This window comes from Pituophis catenifer, unplaced genomic scaffold (genome assembly GCF_029215685.1).
Source record: "Pituophis catenifer annectens isolate HBS135680 unplaced genomic scaffold, rPitCat1.0.hap2 SCAF_7, whole genome shotgun sequence".
NCBI lineage: Eukaryota > Metazoa > Chordata > Lepidosauria > Squamata > Colubridae > Pituophis > Pituophis catenifer.
The window spans coordinates 64,727,398-64,750,930 of record NW_027256887.1 but is presented as its reverse complement, the minus strand read 5'-3'; the positions used below and the strand labels follow the sequence as shown (position 1 = coordinate 64,750,930).

Below are 23,533 nucleotides of genomic sequence, written 5' to 3'. Positions count from 1 at the left end.
ATTCTGCTGCCTATGATCAATTAAGATCACAAGATTATTCATCTATCAAACAGCAAGAATCTGGCAAACCCCAAATAAAAAAATCCACAAATTAATACAGCAAATGTCCTTAAGAGTTTACACATCTGCAATAAGATTCCACACAGCTTTCCTCAACCTAAAGCCAAACAGGTATATTGAACTGCACTTCCCAACATCCCCAGCCAGCACTTAGGCAATTGCCTTGCTGGCATGGAGTGATGAGAGCTTCAATCTAATGTCTCTGGACAACCTTAAAATATAGGTGGTTGTCCCATCTAATTAATGGAAAGGAAGCCTCACCCACTGCATATCTCTGGGATTAAGCCTTGGGCTCCTGAAAAAAGGAAAGTCTATGTAAAAGCTCTGTATGCAAAAGTTTCCATGCAGTGTCAGACTCTTCCTTTTCAAACATCTATGGTATGTTGATTAAACCTGATGGCTAGGGTGGGGAGATTATCAGTTAGCAGGCATCAGAGAACCATTTTACTATACTCCTTGACCTGGGCTGGAATCTCTTTCAAATACTGGACTTGCCTATCTTCTCTATCATCTGCCTATCTAATAGTTTGTCTTGAACTTTTATAGGATTATATAACTCCGTGATGGCGAAGCTATGGCACGTGTGCCACAGGTGGCACGCAGCTCCCTCTCTCTGGGCACGCGAGCCGTCACCCCAGTTCAGCTCTGATGCGCATGCCAGCAGACTTCCCACCGGCCAGCTGGTTATCGGATCTCTGCCACGAAAGCGCAGGGCACATGCAGGGAGGCTGCATATATGCAGGAAGCATGCGGGGGGCAAGCATGGGGGGCATGCGCAGGGGCTATAGTGTGGGCTGCAGGTGCATGCACAGGGGATGGAGCACATGCAGGGGGCTGCACATGTGCAGGGGGCATGCGGGGGAGCGCATGTATGGGGGCATGCGTAGGGGGCACACACACTTCCGATTTGGGGGGTTTGGGCATGCACTTTGGGCACTTGGTCTGGAAAAGGTTAGCCATCACTGATATAACTCATTCTTTTGCTTAAACTTTGAGTACAACAAAATCTTAACCATCTATGCTGGGGTGGTTTTCTCCATCATACAATTACTGTATGTCTTAAGTCTATTAGACTTGTTTCTCATAATAAAACAGAATTACAGTATTCCATCCATCCATCCATCCATCCATCCATCTTTTACAGTCTTGAATAAAAACACAGAACCCAGTAGATGGTGTTTCTCTTTTATTTAAAAACAGTGCTTCATTACCATTTGCAAAGGATGAAGAAAGACTCCACCTCCCTTGCTTAGAGTTTATAAAAGCCAGCAACATGATCAATAATTTATACACATGGATAATACAAAAAAAAAAAAAAAAAGAATAAAAGCTAAAGAGCTAACTACTCTGACCTTCACAATTCCAGCTACTTGATAATAATAAGAGTAACCCAATGAATACTGTATGGTTTGAAAGCTACTGTACAATGATACTTGAACAGGGGGAAGGGGAGGGAATAGGGATGTTAGAGATTGCCACAAAGTCCTGGGATGCAGCTACTACTTTTCCAGAGTCAGTCAGGAAACAGGAACCTGGTCAAGCATCCTGGGCATCCTGGGGAATGATCAAAGGAGAGGGGAGCATCTAATTACAATGCATCCTATGTCCCAAAAGTGCCTGGCAAGGAAAAAGTGCAACAGACACTTCACCAAGCCAGTTCAGGGCATATTAGATCTTCTTCTGACAAACTCCAAGTATTACCAAGTCAGCTTGGGTGGTCAGTAAACTCTGTCATCTTGGGACTGCCCTACAGTTCTGCCTCAACTTTTGTCATCATGCCAGGGTCATGCCCCAGGTATTTACAAACAGAACTCAAAACAAAACAAAAACAAAACAAAAACACCAAATTAAAACCCAGTAAGATTACTTTTATCACTTATTGAATTCCAGGCAAAAAAGAGCTGCCAAAACGGTGACACATCACTCTACTGAATATATAGACTAAATTCCTTCACAGCTGCTTCTCAAAGCAACTGCAAAATGCACTTGAATATTCTGCTCTAAAAGAGAGAAAACCAAGTACGAGGCTTCTGATTTTCCTTTAAAGAAGTCAATAATTAATTGACGTGAGGCAGACTACAAGTCATAATGAATACTTCAGTGGACGGCTTTAAGAAAAAATAAAGCGGCAGCAAATCTATTGCTAAGGAGCGGGCCATTACTCAATTTTCATTCTTGTTATCAGGCAGTGTTTAGGTTCTACATATCTAGAAAACCTCACAAGAAGCTTCTAATTGTCCAAGGCTTGAAGTATCATCTGAACTAAATAACTGCAGAGGACTACAGTGTTGGATTGTTTCTCCACCTTCATGGCAGTAAGTTCTGCAAATTGAGCACTTATGAGAATTTGCTTCTCAGAAGAGGTGCCAGGGATACAGTCCAAATCTTGTCGTTATATAACCAAATAGGTAGGGAAAACAGCACACTGACGAAATACCGTAAAAATATTAATAGTTTAACTCTGACTACCAGAAGATAGTTTGCCTCATTAATTGGAGATTTAATTTCATTAGACTGCAAATAAAAACCTTAAAATAGGGTGGGTGAATAGGAAATGGAGCAGAAAAGGTTGGGTTGACAATAACAATGACATTACCCAAATAGTGTTTTATGCAACAATGCAACAACAATAACAAAAATCAAGTATACTGGCGTATACTACAATCATGTTTGAAATTATCAGGAGAAAATCAGAATAAAAACACACACAATGTTACATTGGTTATTCACCTTGTCCATTAGCAATTTTGCCTTCCTATTGTAAAACCCATTCAGACAGTCAATACACTCCTAAGCCTCTTCTCCACCCCACCCCACCCCACTCCCCACTGCAATGGATTCCTCAGATGCTAGCATGCTGGAGAATGACATGCATTCTATTTCCCAGGCTGCCTGCACACTCTTTTGCAGCACAAGACACATCCATCCCAATCTGGTCTTGAAAGCTGAAATGTCCTGCTATATATCTACTAGACATCTGTAAATGGAGGTGGTTAGAAGAGGATTTGTAAAGCCTTGAATTTATACTACCATCTATGAAGATGTTTCAATTGTTCTAGAAATCAGAGGGTAAACATTATCTTGCTAAATTTTTGCTTTGTTGCAAAGTTAGTTCAGGCTTTGGAAAAATCAAGAGATAAGGTATTTATAGGAATAGTGTACTTCATCACATATTTGTGTTTCACAAAGAGGCGAGTGCTTTGTTCTTTCGTTTTATAACTAAGGAATTAGACTAGAGACATTTCTTGACTAAAGATGCCTTGCAGGGCCAGTGATATTACTCAGGTGACAGCCAGGGTGACTTGAGTGTCATTCCAGGAATAATCTGTAAAAGGACTCCACCTTTGTCTTTTAGGAGAAAAAATTAATAAAAGTATGCAACTTGGAGGATTTATCAAGATTCAGTATTCAACCTTCCAATTGTAAAAAAAACAAAAACAAAAAAACATTTAGTCCAAGAATTATGTTAGAGCTCTGCAGATTGTATCTTTTTCTATGTCAATACAAGATTCTTTTTTCAGAGTTGTAATTCACTGCGGAACTCTGATGTGTCTTATTCAACAGGCAGAAGTAAAATAACATCCTCCTTGAGATGAAAGTAGCTGGAAAATCTGTTCTTCCTTCTTCATTTCCACAATTTTGTGATAGCTGTAATATTCCTATTCTCTTCTCATTTTAAGCTGGATATACAAAACAAACTTAGTAACTGTTACAGTAGCCTATCTTTTAAAAAAGTGGCCAACAGTCTAATAGTTTAGTGCCCTTTTGCTCAGATAAATTGACTCTTTCATGAAGATCTCCTCTTTAGCAATCCACACAAATCTCTTGTAAGCCACAAGAGAACACAATGGCAGTGGAACTAAAGATGCATGAGTTGTATATGACTGGAACAGTGCACTTATGTGATATCACTGAAGGTTTTCAAATCTCCTTGCGAGTTTTGACATTGTTGTGGAGCAAAAGATAATAGGGTTTCATCTATCCAACTGCCTATTTCTAGGTGAAATGATGCTGATACTATTTTAGTATGATGAAGAAACAGGGAATTGTGCTTTTGTAATGGATATGGCTTTAAAGTTATACTACACAAGATGGTACACTTAATCATAGCCAAAAGTCTGAGATGATGGACTTTAAGTCAAATCTGTGGGGCATCTGCAGGAGGTGTTGAAAAAAAAATAATGGAAGAGTACAAGAATAAAAAAGGATCCCTTATGCTATTCTAATATCTATAATTAGTGGTAAAATATTTGACAGCCTTGATTTGCTTGTCATCCAATTGCATGCGTTATCAATTTACAAGACTTCCGACTGTAGTAGAAGAAAGAGTATTCCAGGAAGATATTCCAGAATGGGACAATCTTCAGGCTTAAGAGTTTTCTTGAAGCCCTTTTTCAATTCCAAACTGGCAGTATTGACTCAATTAAGCAGTTTGTCTTCAGACGGGCAATCGTTAAAAGACTCTGGTTACAAATCAGAGTAAACATTAATTATGCCTTTATATTATTTTTGAAAATAGTTCATTTCCAGAGACCAATGCTAATACAAGCATGGTTTCCAAATTAGTGTTATGACAAAAGGAAGAAAAAAATCCCCCCCAACCCCCACTGCTTGCCTTACTTTTCTGGTCCAGAATGCATTTTTTTTCTTTTCATGCAATTTTTTTTATAACATACTTGCAGCAAAGCTAACTACCTCAGGGTGAAAAAGGAGGATCTTGTACAGTGGTGTATCAGAGTAGCCCTGGTGCAAGCTTTTCCCATAATCACCAGTCCAGAACCTCAGAATATGTAGATCTTTGCAACTAAACTCTTGGTTTTTCTAAAGAAAAAAAATATTTCCATCATGGATCCAAATTCAACAGTTATTGTCCCAAACATGCTATTCCATCAGAAAAGAGGGAAGAGTGGGAAGAGAAGAAAACCAAAGCAACGGAATGATTAAAGTAAAGCCATGGTAGATCATAAGAATTAAAGATAGGAGTTATGTATTCGTTACATGCCTTGTCCTCTAAAAACCATTATTAGATGAAGTCTTTGGGCAGCTTTGAGCAGTTTTGTCTTGAAAATTATAAAAAATCTTGATGCTGCTGGAGCAGTCCTGAGCCCATATAAGTGCCAGCTGGTGATAAAAGAGAAGGGTCTTTGTGTTTCCAAGGAGCATGCAGGTTCCAGCTGCAGGCAATCAACATTTCCCCCATTCCCCCAGTAGAGGGAGCTCTTCCTCACTATTCTGGCTTTTGGGCATCAGACCCAGCAAAAATATCTACATATTCCTGACTACCTTCCATGATATTGAATCCTAACCCTCCTTAGCACTATTTATCTCTTTTTGTGTGATTGGTAGGATAAACTATGCATATATAGACACAAAATGCATTATGTTTACCACAGTTAAAAACAAACAATTGAAAAAAAAGATCAAAAAATGCACAATCTTTGGAACAAAAGAATTAAAGGCAGAAATTTAAAGGAAAATACATATTTAAAGAACATAGTGAGGTATAAAAAAGTATTTCTCTTGTTTTTTTCTTTTGTTTTCCTCCTCTTCTTGCTATAGAGTTCCTCTACTAGTAAATATTGCAATAGCCAGGCCTCATGAACTGGGGGGAGGGAGCTGTCCCACTTGCAGGGGGGGGCTCATGTCACTTCAGTAAGGGGCAAATCGGCTGTAGCCACCTCGGTATAAACTTGCCTGCAAAAGTTGATAAAAAAGAGGAAATTTAGAATTTTAAAAAAAAGAACAATGCATGTAAGACTGTTTTCCCATGTAACCCCTGTGTGATTTAAGAAGCTTTTCTTGGACTTCAATTGACCTCAAGTTTGGGTGGCTGAAAGCCTGGTGCCACATTTGTCTTCTGGATCAAGAACATTAATTCTAGATTATCTCTAGCAACTTTTCTCCATGTTTTCCTTGAACTGAATTTCTCTTTGTCCCTGGCTCTGCAGATTCTTTTACTGTTCTTCTTCCTAGCCAATTTCTTCAAATTTAAAAACATGAACCTCCTGCAAGTTATCCTCAGATTTTTTTAAAATGCAAACCAGAAGATCTGCAGGCAGACTGCTCTATGATGATGATAGCATTTGAGAACATTTAACTTTCAAAAGTAAAGTAGCCAGGTCCAAGACTTATTGCTCAGCTTGCTAACAAAATCAATGGGATTAATGAACTCCAAGTTCTTCAGCACCAGTATACTCATTACCAAGATTAAAATCAATTATTGGCTTCATTAGTTTAATTTGTAATTCTTCATTAAAACAGAAACCAGAACAGCTCTGGATACAAACAAAAGAATAAATTATCCCCTTTGATGTTAGAATGCCAATGTACATGACTGGAATATGGTAATAAATCTCTGACTGTATTTGAGATCAAGCCTGGGAATAATAATATGTGCAGATTTCACTTCCCATTTGGTGATTTGACAACACCATTCCCTTTACAGTGGGACTGGTGGTTGGTGGGATGGTGGCATTAACTTTCTCATATCCTTGTCTTACTTTTCTATTATTATCCTCCTATTCATCCTAGCATAGTTTAGCAATTAACCAGTATGCTGAATACACTTTTTATTATAGAACTTCTGAGACTATTCAACCACACATACTAGTGTAGACAATATAAGTGATCCTCATTTAATGACCATTCATTCAGTGATTGCTGAAGCTTAAGATAATACTGAACAAGTAGTTAAAACTGGTCCTTATTCTTACAGCCATTGCAGTTTACTGGGGTCATGTGATCACAACTTGCAACCTTCCCTGCCAGCTTCTGACAAAGTCGTTGGGCAAGCTGGCAGGAAACTGCAAGTCATAGTCAAGTGAAGTCCTTGGTTAACAATGTTAACAGCGACTGCCGGAACTACCTTTCATAAGTGACATAGCAACGTGTTTTTTGTTTTTTTTTTACTTATAACCATGTTGCTTAATGACAGATTTTCCAGTCCCAATTAGCAGCATTAAGGACTGCCTGTGCTTCTTCATAAAAGTACAAAAGGTAAAAGTCACCAAGGAAGAGAAAAAGCCACACTTACCACAGCGCCAACTCCATAGCTAGCTGCAGGGGCAAGAGCATGGTAAGGGTCTGCTGTGTACACCCTGCCGTAACTAAAAAAAAAAAAAAAAGGGGGGGGGGGGATAGCAAGAAAAAAAGTCACGTTGATAAAGGCTTTTCTCATCAGAAGAAATGGAAATCTATAACCTTCCTGGCTCCACCTCATTTCTAATTACTTTTCTTCCATATCTAAAGGACTTTTTTAAATCTAACGGAACTATTGCATCGATATTCAATTGGGCTAACCCCAAGTACTTGTAACTTAATTCTTTGAAACAAAAAGGCCTCATTTTAAAAGAAGCACGTTTCCCATTATGGTGGTGGTGCTTGGGTGTGGGAAGGTTGGCCTATCATAAATGTGTGTTGAGTTTTATCCTGGAAAGGTATCTTTTGCATAATAAAATTTCACAATCTTAGATTGAAAAACATATAAATCTATACGATTTATATTAAAATTGAGACAGCTGAAATTGATCATCCTTGGGAAATAAGTGTGAGTAATTCTTGCAGGAAAATGAGGCACCGATCAGGCTTTCCATTTGAAAAAGTGCTCAGACAGTATACCAAGTCCTTTTAGGTGCAACTTCAGAATTTATCTTTTATCGTTGTGGCAATAACACCAAAGAAGACACTGGAAGGTGTTTGAAGATGAAAAGCAGTACAAGAATGAAAGTAAAATGTACCGTACTTTCATACAAGGCTTTATTATGCCATTCCTACTTATGACGTCTATCTGTCCTTAGATATAAGGCTTGTCATAGAAAGTGTTTTAGTTGCTTAGCCAGTGCACATAGCCAGTTCACAGGTACAAAAAGGGTTTCATTCTCTCTTATCTTAGCTTAATGACCAAAGCACCAAAAGGCAAGACAAGAAACAATGAAGGGAAACTAACTAAGGACACAAGCAACCTAGAACTGAGGAGGAATTTTGTAATGGTGAGAGCAATCAACCAATGGAATAGCTTGCCTTCAGAAATTGTGGGTGCTTCATCACTGGATGCTTTCAAAAAGAGACTGGACAACCATTTATCTGGAATAGTTTATGGTCTTCTGCATCAGCAGGGGGTTGGACTAGAAGACCTCCGAAGTCCCTTCCAACTTTATTATTCTATGTTCTAATGGTTGCGATTCTAGAGAACAATTATGCTAAGCTACACAATAACTCCCAGAAACAATTGTATGTACAAGTCAATGATGTCTTATTTGTGTGTCCATAGATTATTGGCAAAATATGAAGCATAGTGTAATTCATCTTCAGTGAATTCATTTCTCACAATTTTAGCCATTTTCCCTGGGCAGGGCACTGGAGGGGAGGGAAAACCCGATTGGGGATTATTGGTTGTGCTTGAAAACAGCACAAATTCACTTAAAAATGCCAGCAGGATTATTTATTGCTATCCTAAAGGCAAACTACTCTGTTTTGTCTACAAACAAGAACAAGGTTGAATGCTGATCCTGATGCATGCTGCTATCTCTTTTGGAAACAGATAAACCTTAGTCATATAACAACTGTTTTTACTCAATGTTTCCTAGCCATAAATCTGGAGGTCATGCTTTTGGCATTTGCAGCTAGGACACATACTGAGGAATATGAGGAAATGTACTGTACTTTTAAAACGGCGTACTCTCCAGAGACATGAAAACCACGCCTTTCCTTACATACCCATCACTGTAAGCTGCTGCAGCAGCTGCAGCAGCAGTGGCTGCTGTTGCAGTAGCGGGCTGCGCATATCTGTAGGCTGCATATCCACCCTGCAGGGGAAAAAAAGAACTGACTTTATAGATATCTTTCTCCTTAAAACAAAGTGGACTGATCTACACAACACAAGTACAGAGGAAATGTTTCAAACTGCATCAACTCCCATGTCACATTTAATTATGAAAGCATTCCCTGATCCTCATATATTTTGCTATCTCCCCAATGCATTACCTGATGAAATCAAATGGAAAAAGCCTATACTATCGTAATACTTGTAGGTCAATTTATGAACAAGAATATCAAAAATAAAGATGCTAATACATCTCTTTAGTCCACTTTGATCATAATCAATATAAAAAAAAGTCTATTGGAGGAAAACATTGTTACCCACTAGAGTTGTCTATAATAAATCTTCTAAGAGGTTTCCAGGGCTATAAATTCAAATCAAACACCCACACAAGCTAATGTTTAGGAAATGAATTCTATATATGGAAGGCACATAAAAATGAACTTTCCATAACAAGTTCTTTATGTCTCCAATAATCTAAGTACCATCTTCCTTCCTGTATCTTCTGTCCTGCAGTCTCTTTCTTGCCAATTCCTTCACTTAATTTAGAATTTAATGGATTTAAATTTACTGCTACATCATGATCTTTTTTTTCTTGCCAAAATCTCTGTAATAGCTCTTGTCTGATTTTGTACATCAGATTGTAATGCTTAACCTTTAAGAGTCTTCGTTTAGCTACATATGGCCTTCCTTTTATTTTTGTCCTATGCCTGGGACATCATAATCCTGTCTCAGTAAAAGTCAATCCTCTTTGTTTCTTACATTTCCTACAACGACGGAAGCTGCCTGATGCTCCTTCCAGTTTTAATTATTTCCTATCTATCATTTATTTTTAAATAGGAAGCTAGTGTGGTACAAAACAACAGGATCTGTCTTTTTAAGAATGCATCCGGGCTTAAAAGGAATTATGTAAGAAACCAGAAATGATGGGTGCCTACTGAGGGATTTTTCTTCAGATAAACATAAATGTGCATATATGTATGAGTTGTAAACTTTCTTATTTACTTGGCTCATGTTTACTTTGGCAGCCATTTAGTAAATGGGCAAGCTTTCAAAACAGTCATTTTGTGAGACTAGACAAGTTCTCAAAATTACAATGTGCCCTTTTCATCAGTCTGGCACAGAACTAACTTTAGTGGATCTGCCTTAAACATAATTTTTTAAAGAAAGGGCTGTGTTCAGTTATTCATATTACAGAATAACCAGCATGTTTTAGCTATTTTATCATTAATATCCGAAAACTTGTTTCCTTTTAATTTGTAGTTTAGCTGGATGCCGGAAGAATGAATTTATGAAACAATCTTGTTTTGGTGCTATATCTATCATACTGTTGCTTAAAGAATTAACCAGTGCAATCTTTCTGAAAAGAAAGCAGATACCTGCACATTTCATTGTAATTTCAGGGCAGAAATACTGTATTTAAGATAAACCAATGCAACAATAACAAGCTTCAAACTGTAAAAATCCTGTGCCTAGAAATCTCATCTCATTTAACATATAAGAGGCCTTCAAAGACCAAATGTCAAGGCAGCCAATAATTTATAGTCTTGAAATTATATCAATTAACAATTAGGTTTAAAGAACAGTGTTAAACTTTAGAAGATTGGATGTTTTAACATTAGCAAAAAATACAAAACCTGTAAAACTGAATAGATTCCTCTGAAACTCAAAAAACCCCCACAAAACCCCTCATATTCAGCAAGCCAATCTAAATTGGCTCATTGCAATATACCGTTTTTCTATTATTTCAGGCTCACATGGAATTATCAAGCACAGGAATCAACCTCAAGGGTATACAATCCAGAGAAGTAATTTTTCCCTTCCTTAATAGTTGTATCAACCATTAATAGTTGTTGTATCAAGTAATTGTAATTACTATTCCAAGTGCCTGGTTTAATTAATTTTACTGAGTTCTGAATGTAGAGGAGGAGGAATTGGGAATGAAAATTCGTAAGTGTTCATGGTATGAAACAAAATTTTTCATGAATGTAAACGAAGTACAAATGAGTGTTATCTTCTCTCTATCCAGCTATTACAGGGAATACTTTTTTATACAGTAATATTATTAAAACATTACTAATACAAACCAAAAAATAAATTAAAAACAATAAATGCAGAAAGAAAATTAAAAAAGAAAAATAATAATATAGTAACGGGGAATCTATAACAATTACTATAGAATATTGAGGTTCCTCTTTTTCAAAAAGAATAGCGATCTTAAAATGTCTATTCTTTAGAGCTTTTTTGGAAAAAGGGCAATAGTAACTTATAAGGATCTGAAATTAACCACCACTTCAAATCTCCTCCTGCCACAAAATGAACAACTGTTCTAGTGCTTCTCATAACAGTCTCTATTCTGGCTTTGTTTAGCTCTTTATTAATTTCATTCTATTGAGTGATAGTAGCTGAAGAAGAATTTTATTCCAAGGATCTTTGATAAAACAAAGCTTCAGACATACTGGCATCCCTTTTCTTGATTTTTTTTTTTTTAAATCCAGATCGTACAATTTTCAACACATCTGATATTCAGGCATGCTCAGATGTATTCATCTTGGTCTTTGGCAACACTGATTGCTGAGCAGCTTGTCTCATAATGTGCCTGGTGTGCTCTATTCCCAACATAATTTTTTAAATTTGACATTTGAGATAATCAGCTGAGTTCAACCCAACTGTGAATATGAGGACAAGATGCAGTTTGAAACTAAATATGTTTTTTTTTCCAATTTAAATCATTTTAACTTGCATTTCTTACAAAGAAAAAAAGGACTGGAATTAGGGTGGGAAATGGTATAACATTTATTAATTAAATGAAAATGAAAATAAAACTAAGCATGCTGACATTTGGAACTAAAAAAACAACCAGCAAAGTCACCACGTTCAGACTCATATTGGCTAGTTCTATCTATCCCAGCATTCTCTTGGGACAGCAGTTTTGCCCTAGGCTCTACCACAAGCTCAGTGAAGTACACAGCCTCAATTACTAGAGCGTGCAGCCACAATGACCTGCTATTACATAAACAGTCAGTCACCACTGGAGTTAACATTCCAAATCTTAAACAATTCCCATGTACCCCAAAATAAAAAAGAATCCTCCCACCCTAGCCCTGTCCCACACCACGAATGTTAATAATTATAACAAGCAGTAACCCATCTGTTATATCAGAGAAGGGAACAGAGACTCCACTGAGAGATTTCGAGCAAGATGTTAACATTTCTCAGCTGACTGCACAATAAACAACAACAAAAAAGAAAAAAAAAATATAATTCATTGGAAAAAGGAAGCTAAAAATAGCTGATGTGTATTTTGGGGTAAGCAGGCACTGATACAGATGTGAAATTATTTAGAAAAATGGATGTTGTATGTAAATGAACGATCATATCTATGTGATGAAACTTGTGTGTTTTTTGGATCTGTATGCACAAGACATTTAACTGGGTCAAAGAGGAGTGTAGAAATATCTTAACTAACTGTGGAAATGAATTCCACAGTTAGTTAAAATAGTTAGATTTAAGCCTGAAGCTAAACTAATTGAAAACAATCAAGGCAGCTGGGTCACCTATTCCTTCTTTTTCTATGCATCCCACTTTATCTTTTTTCTGTTTGGCCCCCACAACCACACAGGGATGCAAAGGGAGCAGAAATAGACTGGAATAGAATAAGATCCTATCCTATTCCTCCCCCACCCCTCTCTGTGTGTATGTGACAGAAAGACAGGAGCATGTAATATGAGGTGGTTAAGGAAACATAAAATGACCACTCTTACTCATCAGCAATTATGTGTTCCTGGCACATGGGATTAGTCAATTAACCATAGGGAACAGCTGACATCAGCATGATGTCATCTGAACATGTTCATTAGTTCTACATTACATAAAATCAAGAAATAGAATCAAAACACATTCCTGACAAATGAACATGGACATTTAATTATATCAGTAGACGATGCCTGCTTGAAAAATTAGATCAACTTCAGCTAGGATAAGAAAAAGCATAATGTGTACACATTTCCCCCCAATTTACAAGAATTTTAGATGTATATGAAACAGATATATAAATTCTGGCATAAGCTTACTCCAGAAAAGATTTTTGAAATGTGAAATTTTAGGGACTCCTAATTTGCCCTGTCAATTTATTTAAAACTCCATGGAATAAGTCCAAGCTACTTATAATATCCAGTTCCTGCCGCTTTGGCAGAAGAGACTTGTATACTAACTCACATTTTTTTCCTCCCTTCCCTGCCTTCCATCTGCTTTATATTTCTCTGCACCCAATCAAATATTATTTAATTAATTAATTTATTTAATTCACTACAGAATATTCTAGAATTTAGCCAGTTTCTGTTAATCAGTAAAAGACAGAGACTAGGACTAGTTGTTTCATATTTATCTGTATCTGGACAATAAAAACCCGTTTCAAATCATATAATCTTTGTGACAGGTGTCCCAAATTTTTAATTATTTAGACTTGAGTTTTTCATTTTTCACCTTGAGTGGAATACCTTCTCAAGAAGGCATCATTAGGCATGTGATGATAGATTCTTTTGTCCTATAGGTAAGGCAACCCTGAGGCTCTGTGGCAAATAGAAAGGAGGAAGAGGTTGCTATAACATGACAGTGATCAAATTATCAGAAATAGCCAGATAAAGGGAAAAGCCCTTCACTGCACAGCTGTTTATTTCAATGTGGGGCAATAAATTAGAACAAGGACTGTCCAAGTGCTGCTTTAGTCACAGGAGAAGATGGAGATTAGTTTCATTCATTTTGTCTGGAATTCATTTAAGCTTGATATGTCTCAAGTGCTGCTATAAGCATTTTTTATTAACCTTTCTCCCATCATATGTAGACTTGAAGAGATCTACAATATGCAACAGCTTTCCTATTTGTATTCTCAGCACAATGTTAGACAAGTACTGAAATGAAATCTACTGCTCTTCATAGGTCTTGTAAGTCAATGAAAATAGCAGGTATCAAGGTAAACTATAAACAAAAATACACCAAACACATCTGATTTTATATATTCCAATAAATGGATAAATATTAATAAATGGCTTAAATATTTTTTCAATAACGCACAAGTTAAAAATGTTAATAAATAAAATTTTGGAATGTGCAGAAATGGCGAAATTAACCAGTATGCTTAAAGATGAGGAGAATTCAAAATTTAAGGCAGTATGGCAAAGGTGGTATATATGGTGGAATAATAGAACATGACTATAAGGATATGCCTATCTCTAATAATGATAGATAGATCTGAAGATACTTGTTGTGTATATATTGTATATATGTAATTGCACGATACCTCAGATGTTACCTGAGATTTTATATTTTCTTTTTAAACCTTTTTTTAAAATTCAATAAAGTATATTTAAAAAAAAAATGTTAATGGGCCAGATCATGTGACAGGAGTCAGCCACCATTAATATGTAGACCTGTCTATCGTCTGTCATCTATCTATCTATCTATCTATCTATCTATCTATCTATCTATCTATCTATCTATCTATCTATCATCTATCTATCATTTATTGGCTGTCCATCCTACCACAGGATAACTTTGGGTGGTTAAGTTGATATTCAGTTGCATAGCTCGCCCCAGTCTAATAATGAGATATTGTCAAGGTTGTCTCTCTCTATGGAGAGGAAGAAGAGGATGGCTGTGAATTCAGGGACCCTCCATTTCCAGGGAATGACCATGGTTAGCTCCAGATATAATTGCATTTTCCCAAGAATTAGTGAATATATATTAAGGATCTCCTGGAATCATAGGTTTTGCTCAAGGAGCAAATGGCAGCTATGGCATTGACGGACTTTGCAGATTTATCTAGTGTGCCAATTTCATCCTTTTCTGGGTTGAAAAGTCTTTCTCTTAGTCATCTCTAATCTGAACTATTGCAATGAGTTATACATGGAGCTGCTTTTGAAGATTATTTGAAAACAAAGGTTGATCCAGAAGGTGGTATATAAACTGTTTTGCCTATATGACAGCTCTATTTCATCAACTGCACTGGTTATCAGTTGACATCTAGATATAATTCAAGGTGTTGGTTGTCACACATAAAACTCTGTGATTCAGGGGCTAGACAGCTAAGGAATTGTCCTTTTCCTCTGATTACCTCCTCTGATCTCACAATACAGCAGGAAATGAGGGGAGTTGAAAATAGGACATTGCTTGAAGTTTCTCTTTTTGCTCTCAAATAACGGACAAAGTTTCTTTCCAAGATGCAAGTTAGACAAAATATGCTTACTTTTCATACATGTAGTCACAACTTTGCCAGAACATTTGCTCCTGTGTGACAAATATATAATGCTGGAATGGATGAATTTCTACTTCATTTAATATTTGCAGGAGCTGATTCATAAACTCATTTCTGCATCAATGTATGCATGTTAAAAAACTATTACAAATTCTCATATGTTTGGAAGCTTTTCCCTCAAAGTACTAAGTAAACACTAATCCTAAATAAATACTTTTAACACCATAAAACACGTGCTTAGGAATTTTTAAGGATACCATCAAATTTGAGGGTTTGGGATAGTAGATTCAAATGTTGAAAAGAAAACAAAAAAATAAAAAAGAGGATCCCATCTATTCTAATAATAGACAAACCTAATAGTAAAACCTTTCAGAATACACTGAAGAATATATTTTATATCTATAAATAATAGCAAGAATTCCTCTTATTGTAGCAACTAGAAAATTACTCTGTGGTCATAATAATCACTACTGACCATGTTTCTGATCTGCCAGCATTTATCCAGGGAAGACTAGGTCACACAGAAAATGTTCTGAGAGAACTAGCTTAAGCCATAGTCAGATGCAAGATTTAAACTCTCCCAGGAGATTAAATTTAAGAGAGTTGCCCCCCGCCAAAGAATGACTTTTGGGATGCAAAATATTCTGCCACAGAGTAAGTATGTAAAAATTGGCAGAGCACTCTTATCGTGTTGTGAAAACACTCCAAAATGTTCACCACTGTAGTGCCTAGAGCTTAGCAGATGGAAAATGAAATAGGGGAGATGACCTAGTTGTTCCAATAGAAGAGAATATATGGAACTCAAGGTTGAACTATGGAATCCTTGGTGCTCCCTGAGTTTGCAGACATTTCATTCCCTGAGTTTGCAGACATTTCTAGTCTAGTCTAGTCTAGTCTAGTCTAGTCTAGTCTAGTCTAGACTAGACTAGACTAGACTAGAACAGAACAGAACAGAACAGAACAGAACAGAACAGAACAGAACAGAACAGAATTGAATTCTTTATTGGCCAAGTGTAATTGGACACACAAGGAATTTGTCTCCGGTGTATAAGCTGTCAGTGTGCATACAAGCAATAAGTGATAAATCATGATAATAATCATTGTAAAAATACATTTATCATAAACATCGTGAGTGCTAGTGAATGTAGGGTTTGCTTCCTGTTTATATATAGTAGCTTCTTCTGCCAGAGTTGGTGGGGGTATTGTTTTCTCCTTGGTAATTCTGATTTGGTAGAGTTGGCTAATGAAACATCTGCAAATAAACAGTCAAGCTCAGAGAGCACAAATATTGACAGTTTTTATTCTATAGCAAGCAAGGTAGTGATAGGGGAGATTGGGAAAAGCCTAGCTGCGGTCTACATTTTCCCCTTGGTTTGATGATATGATGGAGAGTTGGGGAAAGCATGGCTTGCAATCTTACAAAACTAAGCTCCTCCATACATTAGCTGATTTCCGTTAGGCGCTTTTTATGCTGGACGCTCTCAAACTCAGAAATAGCTGGACTTGCAAGCTGGGGACAAAAATGGATCCAGAGTCAAGAGTTCTCCATTCAAGGCTGAGGTCCAGGATCTGCAGAGTCTACACTTTAAAAGTTTAACTTGCAAAAAGCTCTACTTTTGTTCTGTGACACCCATGAAACATTATCATGACACTCTACATTCTGCCTCTTGTTTAGAAGGTGGTATCTTGACACCGCTTATTATTGAGAGTTACTGTATTTCAGAAAATAGTCGAGAGCCAATGATTTCAGTGTTTTTTTTAAATACCCTGCAATTAATGTGTTCACTTCTGTGCTTCTCTACAATAGTTTATTTATTTTTAAAAGCACAAAGCATAGAACTAGCATTCCCAAGCTTTCTTTCAAGAAGGCTAGCATATATGCTTCTAACTATAGATAAGAAACACAAAAGAAAAAAAACCCCACATGCTTGTATTATGCTTGTCACATACACAAAAAGTTCTCCTAGTTTGCTACCTACATATGTTTGGAAAAACCTTCCTATATGTTATGGGATTTGTGCAGCACTGAGACAAATGAGAGTTTTAATCATATGCTCACAAACATATTTGGCCTTTTATTTTTATTTTTAAAAAGACTCTGTTCCCATCTCTAATTGGAACTGTTAGTATTAATTCAATTTTTTTTTTCTTTATCCCACTGCAATCCACAATCTGATTGGTTGGCAGGTCACACTGGCACTCCTACCTGAGGTATTTTAGCGCTAATGATTGGTTCCTGTAAGACTATTCTATAACAGAACACAGGAAGAGCAATTCAAAAACACAGCTGTGGAGGGAAACAATCAGACACAAAAAAAAACCCCAGCAAAGGGCTTACCAGCCTTTTCTTTCCTTAGGATGCAAGCACATGTTTCACCAAAAGGTTTGGTCCTTTAGGATGACTGCTTTTGTGAAATAAATAAACCACACTAGTGGAAGCTGTGATCAAAGCTGTTACTTCCCACACCTACCCTGTGCACCCTGGGCCTGCATTTTTAATGCCAGGGAGCAATAAATCTTTAGATTGGAAATAAAGTAGTTAGGAATATTTGCCCCAGAAAAGAAAAGGAAGACACGGATAAGAAAACGATAGAAAAGCAAAAGATCTAAGCAGAAACCACTATTTTCTCTTTCATATCATCTCAGTTCCATATCTTGCTATTAAACTGAATTTCATGGGAACAATTTTGTTTAAACCTTCCTTCATTCCTGCTTTTAAGAAATGCTTTCTTCATTCCTCCCACAACAGTGGCTTCCCCACAGAGGCAAGAAAATGAATTGCTGGTGAATTATTATGGAGAAACAGCACCCATTTGATTCATGCCAATTAAAACAGCAGAAAGCAGATGGCTTAGAGTTATTGACCGGGATGTTACTATTATCGTTCACTTCAGTTAGCAATGAAAAGCAATGGAGAAAGTTTGTTCATCCACCTTGAGAGATGTATTTATTCTCACTAGTCTCAAAGAATGAAATATCTGAATATTTAAAAAAAATATAATTTTAAACCTTAAGTAAATATCAAGGCTACTTTGCAATAGGGGACATTGTGCTGGAGTTGGGGAATTACCCAGCTGGATGCTTCTTATTATATTGCATTAAAGCACAACTCAGAGGATGGCCTTCATTTGGTTATATTTTCACTGAATTCCTCTGTATGAGATAACAATTCAGCAGTGCTGGGGGAAGGGGGAAGAACGACTATTTTGTTTCCCCTACAAAAATGACATAATGAAATCCAAACAAGGTAGAAAAGTGCACAAACAATGCCTACAACAACTTGAAATAGAATTGTAATAATTCTGGCAGATTATTAGGCAGAATATCTCCCTAACTCAGGTTCTGCAAGGGAAATATCTTTTTTTTAAACTCATAAAAACTGATAGGCTAGATTCCAGAAGCAAGAGAAGATTGTTCCACATATTTTCTATATGATATGTCTTTTAAAATGAAATAGCTTCAATAAAAAGCATATTACATTCATTATATCATCACAAAGTTCCCATGTGTTCTCTTCCACTAACATTGCAATCAGAATTATACTTTAAATTAATTTAGTAAAAAGTTTTATTGCCAGCTGGTATTTTAGCTTATCTAACCAATGCATAAAGTATTCTTTATTTATTGTCCTTTTGACCAGAAAATAGCTGCAGATTTCTAGTTAGTAAATAAATAGTTTTTAGTTGCCTCTATGCTGTTTTAGAGGCTACATTGTTAACTTCTAACGAATTTGGTAACTTCCTTATGTATTGGATTGCAGTTCCTATAAATCTGAGCCAGCATGGGCATGGTGAAAGTCAGTGTAATCTGGAAGGCATCAAATAGAGGAAGCCTGATATAAGGACAGCTGTGAACTAGACCAGCTGATTGAGGAGATCCAAGAAAATACTTTTTTAAAGTTAATTTTTTGACCCAGGGGAACAAAGTAAGGACATGATATATCATGATCACCTTTAGGGGATAGTGTCAAAATGCTAACCAAAACATTTACTATTTATTTGTTTATTTACACTTGGGTATAATATTTAACATGTTGCAAAAGGCCCACACATTCACCTATAAACATTTGTGGACCTTGAGTTCCCTTAGTCTCCAATCCCTACATAAATTTTCAAAGATCGTAAGAGAAGAAAGGAAATGGATAAACAAAAGGAAGGGTCTGAGGCAAGTTTAACCTTTTTATTTTGGGTAACCAAGTTATGCCAATTAAAAGAGCAATGGTGGAAATTTTCATTTGCTAATTGTATTTTAGGCTGATTAGAACTACACCATACCTTTGTGAGAAGAATATTCAGTATATTGAACCTGGCAATGGTCAAAAACCTCAGCTCAGGTTTGCACTGAAGGTCAAGTGCAATAATAAGAAACATGCTTGCATTCTTTAATATATAATATGTACATACATATATATATATGTATATACAGGGAAGAAGAAAATTAAAGAAAATTATATTCTGAAACACATAACTAAACCAAAAACATCATCATCAACAAGAAAAACAGTGACAACAATAATAATATTTTTTTAAAAAAGGCTGGCTTGTTATGGGTTGGAGATGAGAAGGCTCCAAGTATATGTACTTACATAGAGGTCAGCACCGTAAAATCCGTCCTGGTAAACCACACTGCAGAAAATTCACACAAAAACAAAACAAAACAAAAAAACAAAACAAAAACAAAAAGAACAGAAAACACATTCCGGTTATTGAGGACGGCAGCATGCACATGCATTTTACACAGGCAGGTGATGTATGAATCCATAACCTGGGCTATCGGGCAGGAGCAAATCAGCAGAGTTTGTGTTTGCGCACGCACGCTAGACAGCTCCATGTCATCTTCCATGGCATGCAGGCGGGCAGGGCAGAAGGGCAGACAGTATGCAAAGGGGGGACGGGAAGAAAACAACCTTTATGCTGTACAATAGAGTGTTGTTGTTTTAAGATTTCAATGCTTTGAAAAAGAAAAATACAACTTGAGAAACCTCGACTTTAGTTATTAACCTGGAAAGGCTTTAATTAACTCTCTAAATAAATGAATCAACTGCTTTCATGTAACGGGCTCCAAGTAGAACAAGCAAGGTCATTGGGAGTAGTTCATCCAGTGCTGGGGTCCACCTAGATCAAAAACACACCAAAAGTTGTGTACTCATCTGCATCTTGCAGCCTTGTGTGATCACTTCTGATATCCATACATCACCTATTTCGTTTTTGTTTTTGTTTTTGTTTACATTAGACATGCAATAAGTTTTGGCCGATCACACAAGCATGCAAATTATGATTATTTAGCATCTAAAAATACTGATTTATCCTCAGAGTAAAAAACCCCGAATCATTAAATTCTGATCAAAGTAAGGAAAAATAAATGTAATAAAAATACCCACAATGCATTGCTTTCAGAAGCAGAGATCATGAGCTAAAAGGGTTAGGTAACTGATCCAAGGCTGCAGAACTGGAAAAATAAGAAAGGGGAATCCCTGGGTAGATAGCAATGATACATTCTACGGAATGTACCTAGCTCCCTCATTTCGAATCTAACAGCTACTAAATAGTTTGTTCTAGCACATCCAGAAAGAAATGAACTGTGAAATTACTACAACTTATTAGAACATTTCATAGAATAATGTGCTTTGTGTTGATAGGGCAAAAGATCAGGGAAAGATAAGAAAGTAAGAGAAGAGTTTGCCACAGCCCTGGTTATGAATGCATGCTTTGCACAGCTTTCTGTAACTTTAATCATTTGATAGATGAATGCTAAATCACTCATATTAAAAAGCATTAGTTCCCCATATATGAGAGCCTTGTGTATATGTATCTGGCTTACCAGTTAATGTTATCACAGGCTAGGAGACAATATTACTTGTAATTTTTTTCCATATGCCAACTGGAGTGAAAAATGATGCCAAGCTTCTCTCACACTGATCAGAACACACCCACCTATAGGAAGTTACAAACAACAAGGCTAGGATAGCTTGGCTATAAATTTGCTTTATAATCATCAGATTTCTACAGTGATGCAAGCTTAAGTTATTAAACTAATCATGCAGCATTGCACCCCACTTCAAATTTTAAACTACAAAAACATAGCTGATCAGCATAAATATACTTGATGAAAATTTACTGTAGGAAAGTGATGTCAATTCAGCAGGGAGAGTGTGCTGTTTATAATATTGATATATAATATTGATTACACTGGAGAGGCAAAAATGGGTACCTTTTTTATTGGGATGCTTTGAGTTTATAAATCCTGTATTGTAAAATTAGTAAGTTTGTAAGATGAATTTCAGGTTTTGCAGCTTACAAAATCTTAAAAAAACCTTTCTTACTGTTAATTACATGGAGAAGATATAAAATATTTACTTGTATTGAGCTGCTTTGCAAAGAATCTTCCCCTTTATCATATACCAAAAAAGTACGAAACCACCAAACCAAACTGGTACTAGACTACAAGGAATTCTATTCCATTCCTCCTCATCTTTTAATTTGATCTGGATTGGGACTTCCCTTAGTAATAATTTTATTACACATATTTTAATAATAAATATTATTATAAATATTATAAATTCTATTTTACTTTTATCTGGATTTGAACTTCTATTTTTATTGTTTCAGAGATATTTATATATTACAATTTTAATGTTTAATGCTGTAAGCCATACGGTCATTTTGTTATGAGATGGGCAACAAAGAAATTTAATAAAGAAAATAAAAAATACTTATTAATAAATTAAATAAAAATACAAATCCTGAAAAGAGTTAAAAAGGATAAAGTGTTATCCTGAAGATTATTTTTGAGGAGATTATTAAACTGTCTTCAACTGAAATATTAAATTTAAATCCCATTGGGATTTTTTAAAAAAAACAACTCCAGTAAATTAGTTTTCTTTTCTAGGAATACTTTAGCTGTTATTATTAGGCATAATCACAACTAACAATTTTAGTTGGAAGTTTATAACTTTCTATTTCTTTGTATCAACAATTAGGTATTAAATGGTATCCCATGAATGCTATGTGATTCATGGAAGCTATCACAGCATTTCTATCTATATAAATCATGAAGGATGCTGAATGCAGATACATGTTACTTAATATGGTAGAACCATAAAATATATTTACATAAACCATGGAAAAAGCGGGAATACAGAAAATAATTATCCAGTAACTGCACAGTGTTTGTAGCCTGAAATGCTAGGCTATTTGGTTACTAAGATTTTATAACAGACCTAGCATAATCTGAAATATTTCAGCAAATAATCCCCCCAATTAATGTATAATTCTAATTAAAAGAGAAGAGATCAGTATCCAACTGTCTCTTGGTATTTTCTTTTCTACTTAGATTTGTTCCAAGAAAGTTTGGAACCTAGTCTTTCATTTTTAATGCAAATGAAATGTTAGAACTAAAACTGGCAACAGAGATACTGGAATGTTGTCAGTCTTGAAAACATACTTAAAATAGTAAAACAACCAACGCTTTGAAATGATAAGAGCAGCTTACTGCTAAACTGTTATGTTACTGAAACTATTAAAATCTAAGGAAGCAACACATTGCTTATTCTGGTTGGGTTTTTAAATCTAGTTTAAACAAAACTATTCTTCATTACATGTCTGCTCAATCTTTGTTTAACCCTTCTCAAAACATCTCTAATCAAGAAAGCAAATCCATTGTGGGTAACTATTCTGTTCTGTTCTGACCAATTTACAATGTATAATGAAGCTAACAAACAATGCTTATCAGTCTGGGTAATTCAATGAAATTGGACTTCAGAGAACAAGAAGTAGCCTCACTCCACAGACTTTACACCTTTTAGGTAACTCTTTATATAAGATTATTTCTTCATTTTTTTCCAGATTATTTTGGGCTGCCAAAATATTGTTACAAGCTAGAACAATTGGCACAGTGTTTTTGAACACTTTTTTTTCCCACTGCTGGGTTGCCAATTTAATGAAACTTTCTTTCTGATCATAAATGTAAGTTTTAGATTGCCTTTCCCAAGTATAACGGAGTGCAGAGCATTATAGTGTTGGCACCTCCTGTCCCTATTTTCAATCCATTGAATGTCCTATTCTGAAGATCACTGCTGGATGGTTTTCCATTCTTACCCTGGGTAAGCTGGGATGGCTGTTGGAGGTACTGCTCGTACTGCACCGTACACTGTTCTTCCTCGTCCTCTCAGATGGGCTCCCCTAAATGCTGCCGCTGTGGTGGCTGCAGTTGGGTAAGGGAAGCTGGGTACTGTGAAGACAGACAGACAGACAAGGAAAAATATGAGAAGAATCAGTTCCTCTGCCCAGTCAATTACAATCATATTTAACTAGGCTTATGCCCAACTCCAGAGAGGTGGAATGTTCTGCACCTGTCCTGCGAAGGAGCATGCTTAGAGCTCTGAAACCCTCCCATATCTCTTG

At 36.2% G+C, this 23,533-nt stretch overlaps 1 protein-coding gene across 6 annotated transcripts in view; it reads right to left on the bottom strand.

The window, feature by feature from the left end:
- Positions 1-1,233: 1,233 nt before the first annotated feature.
- The window catches only part of RBFOX2 (RNA binding fox-1 homolog 2), a 221,536-nt gene continuing 199,236 nt past the window's right edge, over positions 1,234-23,533 (bottom strand). For 2 of the 6 annotated variants that reach the window (XM_070947652.1, XM_070947653.1), the window contains exons 10-14: positions 23,228-23,360; positions 19,717-19,756; positions 8,776-8,864; positions 7,094-7,166; positions 1,234-5,754 (exon numbers count right to left, since the gene is read on the bottom strand). In XM_070947652.1, coding sequence (XP_070803753.1) covers positions 5,710-5,754; positions 7,094-7,166; positions 8,776-8,864; positions 19,717-19,756; positions 23,228-23,360 — 380 coding nt within the window. In that variant the 3' untranslated portion in view covers positions 1,234-5,709. Of the gene's footprint in view, positions 5,755-7,093; positions 7,167-8,775; positions 8,865-16,294; positions 16,384-17,337; positions 17,381-19,716; positions 19,757-23,223; positions 23,361-23,533 lie in introns of those variants that run through there. The other 4 variants (XM_070947651.1, XM_070947654.1, XM_070947655.1 and 1 more) reach the window with 4 other exon arrangements.